This window comes from Poecilia reticulata, linkage group LG11 (assembly GCF_000633615.1).
Source record: "Poecilia reticulata strain Guanapo linkage group LG11, Guppy_female_1.0+MT, whole genome shotgun sequence".
In the NCBI taxonomy this organism is placed as follows: Eukaryota; Metazoa; Chordata; class Actinopteri; order Cyprinodontiformes; family Poeciliidae; genus Poecilia; species Poecilia reticulata.
The window spans coordinates 14,931,265-14,938,998 of NC_024341.1; the positions used below are offsets into that span (position 1 = coordinate 14,931,265).

Sequence of the window (7,734 nt, forward strand, 5' to 3'; positions counted from 1 at the left end):
CACACACACACACACACACACACACCAGGAGGTTGGTTCTTGGTTTACTGATGTGTTTGCAGCAGTGGGGATTACTCACTCGAGACGTTAGTCAGTGTGGTCTCCCCTGTGCAGCCTGCAGCAGACGGACGGAGTATTGAGTTACAAACGGCGGGGTGAATCGGAGAATATCTGAACGCCTCAAAGCACAAAAGAGCTCCACGTCGTTCTGCTTCGGTAACCGTTGACCTGGACCTGTCAGGGTTGAGTCTGGCCTCCCCGAATCTTCCTCCTGGAAAAGACAGAAATTTGACGGATGAAATAAGCCTTACTTACTTTGTTCCCCGTTTCAGTGAGCTGCACCACTTCATCATCATTTTATTCTTTTTTTTTTTTTTTTGTAGCGCACAGCTGTTGCTTGTTAGAAATATTTTTTAAAAAGTTAACTTGCATTCACTTCTCTTGCGCTTCCAGTGGAGCTCGATGCGGAGCACTCGCAGAAGGTCCCCGGAGCCGAGCAAGCGGGGGTCCCAACGCCCCAGGTGAAGCTGAAAGAGAGGCAGAAGTTCTTTGAGGAGGCTTTTCAACAAGACATGGAGCAGTACCTGTCCACCGGATACCTTCAGATCACCGAGAGGAGAGGTAAGAAGAAGAAAATGTCTCGTTTGATGATTCGGGAAGTGTGAGCTTATGAGTTTATCTCCGTCGATCTTATTCTGGAAAGAATACAGAGCCACAAGTTATTGAGCTTAATGTTTGAGTCCCGCTGCTCCCAGTAGAGACCTTATCCACTTTAATTGCATATGATAACACTGAGCCGCTGTTGCACTGTAACAAGGATCCATCCTTCAAGCTTTTGCTTTGAAGAATGTCATCAGACCATATAGATATATTCTTGCAATGCGACTGCAATAGCATCCTGCTGTGGTTTACACCCAGTTTTGCCTCCAAAAGTCAGCTCAAATTCCCAAAAGGATGGACTGGACTGAAACGTGGAGTTGCAAAGACTCGGCGTTAAAAGATGTTGCAGACTCTGTTGGGGTTTGGGATGTGATTTTTTTTTCTTCCCTTTCTCTCTCTCTTTTACTCATCCATCCTCCTCCGTTAATCCCCTGGAACCTGTTTATGAAAGAAGATTGTGGAGCAATGGGGAAAGAGAGAGAAAGAGCTAGAGGGAAGAGATTTAAGGATGAAGAATGGAGAAAATGTGTCGGGTTTGTGTTTCTATCGTCAGTCAAAACTGCTTGTGGTTAATGAAGTGATTATTTTGTTTTTTGTTCAAAGTAAAATCTAAAAACAAAACAGTGAAATGAAGCAAACTTTTGCATTGTGGTGGGCTTTCTAACAAAAATATCTAAGGAAAGATTATCCCAGAAGTTTAGTTGACAAAACACAGAATCAGAGGTTTGGTAGGGAACATTAGACAACAAAATACCTCAACGAAGACCAAAGAAGACAGGTTAGGCAGGATTTTCTGGAGGTTATAAATCAATCCCACATCTCACCAAGCTCTGTTCAATACATCATGTGAAAATGGAGTATGGCACAAGAGAGAACCTCCTGAGAGAGAGATTGGTGGATTAATATGAGAAGCAGTCAAGAAGCCCATAGTAACTCTGGGAGAGAATCCGTTGAGTGGGCAACTTCATAAATCACAGCTGATGAAAGAAAGTCAGGAGAAGTACCGTTTGCCACAAACGTGCGGAAGAACGTGCTTCGGACCGTTAGGACCAGAACGGAACCTTTGGCTCAAGTGTAAACATCTGTGGGTGTTACAAACCTAAGAGCGGAGGTGACCCCATAATGCACGGTGTTCACAGCATTACGGTGTTTGGACTCGAGTTAGAACTCTGGAGAATAGTCTGGAAATTTGTCATGAACGGAATCCCGTACAGAAAACACAAAGTGAACGCCATAACCCCAGTAATAATCCCAAACTGGTCTCTACTGGACTTTACTTTTAGTTTCTTGCACATGCACAGACTCTCTCTCTCACACACACATTCACACGCACACAGGCATTTACTCTGTGTAATTTCCCTGCAGGCAATAAGAGCCCTCCCAGCAGGGGTACCCTTTTAGGCAAGGTCACACCAAGACAAACACAGGAGCATGTCAGAGGCTGTCTGATGGGGAAAAGATGTTTTCAGTCGAGAGGACCAAAAAACCTTTTCAACATTACCAAGCATCATTGTTTTATTCATGTTCCTGTGCTGGAGACACCGCTCCAGGGCGCAATCTGTCATCCATCCCATGTTTCGCACGGCTTTGACGAGAAGGGCCGTATGGATACGCACTGGAAGGAGTCTGCATACCGAGCGTCCATTAGCACAAATTAGATCTGTTTCCGTTAAAAAATGTTGGATAAGAAAACGGCCTAATGGTGAGAAACGCATGCAAGAACGGTCTGAATTAATCCCGGTGTGACATTCTGTTGTGTATAATCTGTATGTGTTTGTGTTGCAGCTTAAAGGGCAGGGAGACTTTAAGGCAGCCTCTATTTGGAAATAACATCCCCCCTCTTTCTTTCTTTCTTTGACTCTTCATTCTGCTCTCCTTCCCTGTGCCGCCCTCTTCTACTCCTCCTCATTTTCCTTGAGGTACGGTAGCAAACGCATCTTCTAGCAACTCCTGCTCCAACAACTAATCACGTCGGCTTCTCCCTCATGTGCTGCTGCCCCCACACCACCCTGCCCCCGCTGACCCCCTCCTCCCAGCCTCCACCCTGTCAGTGCCGGGACCGGCTGTCTGTGATGCATGCAGCAAAACCATTATGGCAAACCGTGGGGCTCTGCACCCCAACCCTCCCCCCCGCAAGGTGGTGAATCCAGGAGCGTGTTGGCTCACAAGACAGATTTCATCTAAAATTGGAAATACGTTTGCTCGTTTTCGTTGGAGAATTTTTGTCACATACCCGTCGTGTATAATCCTTTGTAGGCAGTTCATACATAAAATTAATGACTCCTCTAATCTGTTAACGTCACAGCTGATAATTCAGTTCTGTCATAATGTGTCTCCCACTGCCATTTTCTAAGTGATTCCCAAGAATAGCCGAGTAAGCTGCAGTGCAAATGCTAAAACTGTTGACGTTGTGTTACAGTAATAACTCCAAGAAAAACGGTTTTTTTTGTTAGCTTTTTTTCCTCACATGAACACAATCTATACACAATGTCTACTTTGTGTATAAGTAAAGAGGTTTCGCTCTAAATACTGTAGCAGATATTCAGTCGTTTTTTTCCCTCGTTACGTTTGGCTGAAACACCGATTGCAGGAGTTCATTTGCGGTGGAAAGTTCTCAAAAATATTCTCAGTTTAGGACTTTGAATTGAACTCATGCTCAAATAAAAAAAGTGGAATTGGTTAAAGGCTGAGATAAAAGTGTTTTTTTTTTTTTAAACTTGGTTCAGTTCAAGTCACATTAAGCTCAGGCTGGTTGCTACAAATGCTGTTTTTAACACTTTTACCCTCCAGTCGCTTTCACATTAGATATTTGCTGAAGTCGTTCACACTCAAGAGCAACTCAACTAAGCAGTCTAGAAAATCTTCAATTTAAGTCATTTTTCAGGTCCGGTTAAATAATTAAAAAATAAACAAATAAATAAATAGTGTGTAAATGTACTTCCTGTCATGTTAAAGCTACATAGTTTTTGCACTTTGTTCATTTATTTTTCAATCATACCTGCTTTAACATTTCAAACTCCATCTGGCTTGTGTGTGATCATTTGCTTATGCATCTGTATCGGTGAGTAATGACTGCGACTTAGAGCAAAGCGCCTTCCTTCTTGGACCCCTCTCCTTGCTGCTGCCTTTTTCACACTTCTTGGTATTCCCTGATACCTGACTGCGATCTGTCGTGTCCAGAGCCAATAGGAAGCATGTCGTCCATGGAGGTGAACGTGGACATGCTGGAGCAGATGGACCTGATGGACATGTCCGACCACGAGGCTCTGGATGTCTTCCTGCACTCTGGGGGAGAGGACAACAGCGCTGCCTCACCGGTCACAGGTAAATGTACAGAAAATCACACTGCAATATGTCGGTGAACTCTGGTTCAATTTATGTCTCAACTTTTGACTGGGCCAGGATAACCTCCAGCCTCCCCAACCCGTCTCCACATGTCCTTCTTTCGGTAAACTCGGCTCATCTCTCTCTCTCTGCTCTGAGAAAATAGGGAAGAAACTGTTTTACTGCGGGAATCAGGTGTTCAGTTTGCTCTGCAGCAGATGTATTTTTCCCACAGCTTGCATTTAAACTGTAGGCCAAAGAGCAGGGCCGTGCAGAGACCACTAAAGGGGCAGGTGCTCAACAACAAAAAAAGGGCACATCTAACCGCATTTTAGGACAGAATATTAACAAAGCCATTCAGCTTTCAGAGTTTAATAAACAATGATAAATGACAAAAATGTGAGATACACAATCAAAGCTAACAAACATATCCATATAGAGCATAACACTATGCATATGTAAGATATTTTATTAGTAATTTCTTTCTGCAGGTCTACTTTGTTATAGGAAAGTATTGCAATATTCAAACCCGCAATTTAGCAAGATATGTAAATCAGAGCTTCTGTCTTTACAGAATTACACTATTAAAAATATAAACAAGGGCACAATGCAACCTTTTAGTGACTGTAATCTATAAAAAAGAGCTGCCTGTTTGCTGCACTTGCAGTGGAGATGAAGATGGTCCATTCAGGAAAGCAGAGCTGCATCAAACTTTAATGTGGAACTGCAGAAAAAAACAAAACAAAAGCAAAAATTGAATTGTTAATGTATGTCACCATGAGAAAAGCCTACTGAGTTTTGCTTAAAAAAAACTTTTTTAAACATTTAATCACACATTCGTCTCATGAAGTGAATTTTTTTTTGCAAAACAAACTTATTTGTGAATGTCAGAAAAATGTTCTTGCTTTTCTAAGTTTTTGTTTGTGACTCAAAGTTTTGCTTGTGATTCTCACATGAGTCGTGGGCAGGGCCAAAATCACAAAAGATTTCTGATGTGTGCAAATAAAAGTTTATGTTTGGCAAATAANAGTATTGCAATATTCAAACCCGCAATTTAGCAAGATATGTAAATCAGAGCTTCTGTCTTTACAGAATTACACTATTAAAAATATAAACAAGGGCACAATGCAACCTTTTAGTGACTGTAATCTATAAAAAAGAGCTGCCTGTTTGCTGCACTTGCAGTGGAGATGAAGATGGTCCATTCAGGAAAGCAGAGCTGCATCAAACTTTAATGTGGAACTGCAGAAAAAAACAAAACAAAAGCAAAAATTGAATTGTTAATGTATGTCACCATGAGAAAAGCCTACTGAGTTTTGCTTAAAAAAAACTTTTTTAAACATTTAATCACACATTCGTCTCATGAAGTGAATTTTTTTTTGCAAAACAAACTTATTTGTGAATGTCAGAAAAATGTTCTTGCTTTTCTAAGTTTTTGTTTGTGACTCAAAGTTTTGCTTGTGATTCTCACATGAGTCGTGGGCAGGGCCAAAATCACAAAAGATTTCTGATGTGTGCAAATAAAAGTTTATGTTTGGCAAATAAATTTTTTTGTTCACAAGACAAAAATTACCTCCTTAATTAAAAAGTTTTTTATACAAAACGATTTGTTGTTTAAAAAAGAAATCATTACAATTCAAAAAGTTTTGTTTACAATTTTATTTTACTTAACTGAGGTTAGTTTTTTTCCCCCCATTGAATAATTGGGGGGAAAAAAATACAACTTCATACTCTGCGAACCAGACCCTAAACTTACTTAAAGTCTGGAWTGAGTTTTTTYCYCTTCATTAATGATGCACTTTTATTACATTCATTATATCTATCATGGTAATTCAGGGTGAGTTATTTTTAATTCTAAATGAATATCCTTGTTGGACTTTTATTTAAGTGTTATTCTCCTTCAAGGTACATTTACTTAACGTCTGAATAAATCCAATGTTACATTATGCAGCAAAGGAAATTAGAAGATCGGACATATATCCATTATGGAGATGACAGGTTTTGGACGGGCGATGTGCCCTTATTGCATAAGCGATACTAAAGAATGACTGATATCATTAWAGATATCAGTCATTCGCTTTTTAGTTATCTAGCTTTGCTAGCAAAGTCGTTAGCTAGCAGCTAGCTTATAGCGCAACAACAACAGCCTAATGTGTGTATGATAAAAATACTGAATTGATAGATAAGAACAGTTTTTCCTCACCTGGTTCTCTCCTCCCGCTCAGTAGTTCTTCAGAGAGGTAATGTTGTATTTCATTACCTCTCTGCTTAAACCGCGTCTCCGAGCTGAAGCAGAAACGACACTTCAACGATTTCCGTCATCTGACAAGTAGCAAGTTACTCCACTTTATTCACCAAAAATGTTTTTTTATTCACCAAAAACTGTTCTGTAATCTGGAACGGTCGCTACGTTGAGCTCCAGTTAGCCGCTTTATCTCACTGCGCGAGAGGCAACTGCGTCATGCGTCACGGGCAAAAGGTCAAAGGTAAGAAGGTGACCGGAGGGCTTATTATTTTATATAAAAAAGAAACAAAAAAGCAAAGAATTTTAGCACATGTTTTTATGTGTCAGAAGAGGGCTTAGGAAATAATAATAATACCAACAACAAAAAAAAAATTGACCAAAAGGGCACTTGGGGGCAAGGAGCAAAAAGGGCAGGTGCTCAAGCACCCCCAGCTACCCCTTTTGCACGTGCCTGCCAAAGAGTTTCGGTCTCATTTGACCAGAATACCGTCCACCACATGTGTGCTGTGCGTCCCTGTTTTTAACAAGTTAAGTAACTTGGGGAGGCTACTGGTTGCACTGGATTTTATGGCAAAACCAGGTCGAATTCAAATGCACTCCACACTCCCAAGTTTTTTTTTTTTGATGATTTTATGTGACAATCATAAAAAAAAAATGCAATGAAAATTTTTAAACGGTATGCGGGTAAATGTCCAATCTCTAGTTTCTTTGGGGAGAATTCCTTAAATTCACAGCTGCACGTAAATTTCAAAAAACTTCAGCAACTTTTATTTGTAGCTCATCGTTAGATGGTAAAAATGTCAAATGTCTGAATTATCTAGAGAGAAACGATTAATGCCAAATAAACACGTCTAAAAGACGCCGTCGCTCCTACAGCATTCTCTGTTCATTGACCCTAATTAAGTCCTTCTATTATCTAAAAGGTCCAGACATTGAGTCCTTCACAACCGAGATCAGCCTCCAGGTCCCCACACAGGCCGAGCTCCGACACAAGCTTTCGTCCCTGTCCTCCACCTGCACGGATTCAGCCAGCCAGGACACTGAGGCCGGGGAGGACGATGAGGACGAGGAGGAGGCCGAGCAAGGAGGAAGAGGCGGTGGCAGTGTTGTTGTTGGAGGAGGAGGAGGTGGAAGGAGAAGAAGACCCCCAGTAGTAGTGACCCTGGACGAAGAGGAGGTCCACCCGGACGCTGCGCTGGCGGACAGAGAGGACCAGGAGGATCAGAGCAGTCGAGACTGTGAGGAGAGGAGGCAGCAGGTTTGAGGACAGATGGACCTGATTTAAAGAGTGAAAACCCTCAGAGCTGCCAAATCAAACTTAGATCTATATTCTATTGTATTCTATTTATTGGCTTTTATTCCCAAAAACCTTTCATTTCATCAGAGAGACGACACTGAGGTTGCACTAACTGCCACATAAAACTTGCCTTAAGACCAGTGATGTAAGTTCAGTCTGATCAAATGTTTTTCCAAGATGTTTGTGATCCGTTTTTTTTTTTTTTTTT

General features: G+C 41.3%; 1 protein-coding gene and 1 long non-coding RNA gene across 3 annotated transcripts in view; one reads left to right on the top strand and one right to left on the bottom strand.

Moving 5' to 3' along the window:
- Positions 1 to 437, bottom strand: part of LOC103472424 (uncharacterized) — a 26,732-nt gene extending 26,295 nt beyond the window's left edge. Inside the window, exon 1 of the long non-coding RNA XR_001777124.1 lies at positions 80 to 437. This is a non-coding gene — a long non-coding RNA (uncharacterized LOC103472424). The remainder of the gene's footprint in view (positions 1 to 79) is intronic.
- dtnbp1b (dystrobrevin binding protein 1b) overlaps positions 1 to 7,728 on the top strand; it is a 34,468-nt gene extending 26,740 nt beyond the window's left edge. The window contains exons 2-4 of one of the 2 annotated variants that reach the window (XM_008422059.2): positions 454 to 621; positions 3,841 to 3,984; positions 7,153 to 7,728. In XM_008422059.2, the coding sequence (XP_008420281.1) occupies positions 454 to 621; positions 3,841 to 3,984; positions 7,153 to 7,493 (653 nt within the window). In that variant the 3' untranslated portion in view covers positions 7,494 to 7,728. The remainder of the gene's footprint in view (positions 1 to 453; positions 622 to 3,840; positions 3,985 to 7,152) is intronic. The other variant, XM_008422061.2, reaches the window with a different exon arrangement.
- The last annotated feature ends 6 nt before the right edge of the window (positions 7,729 to 7,734 follow it).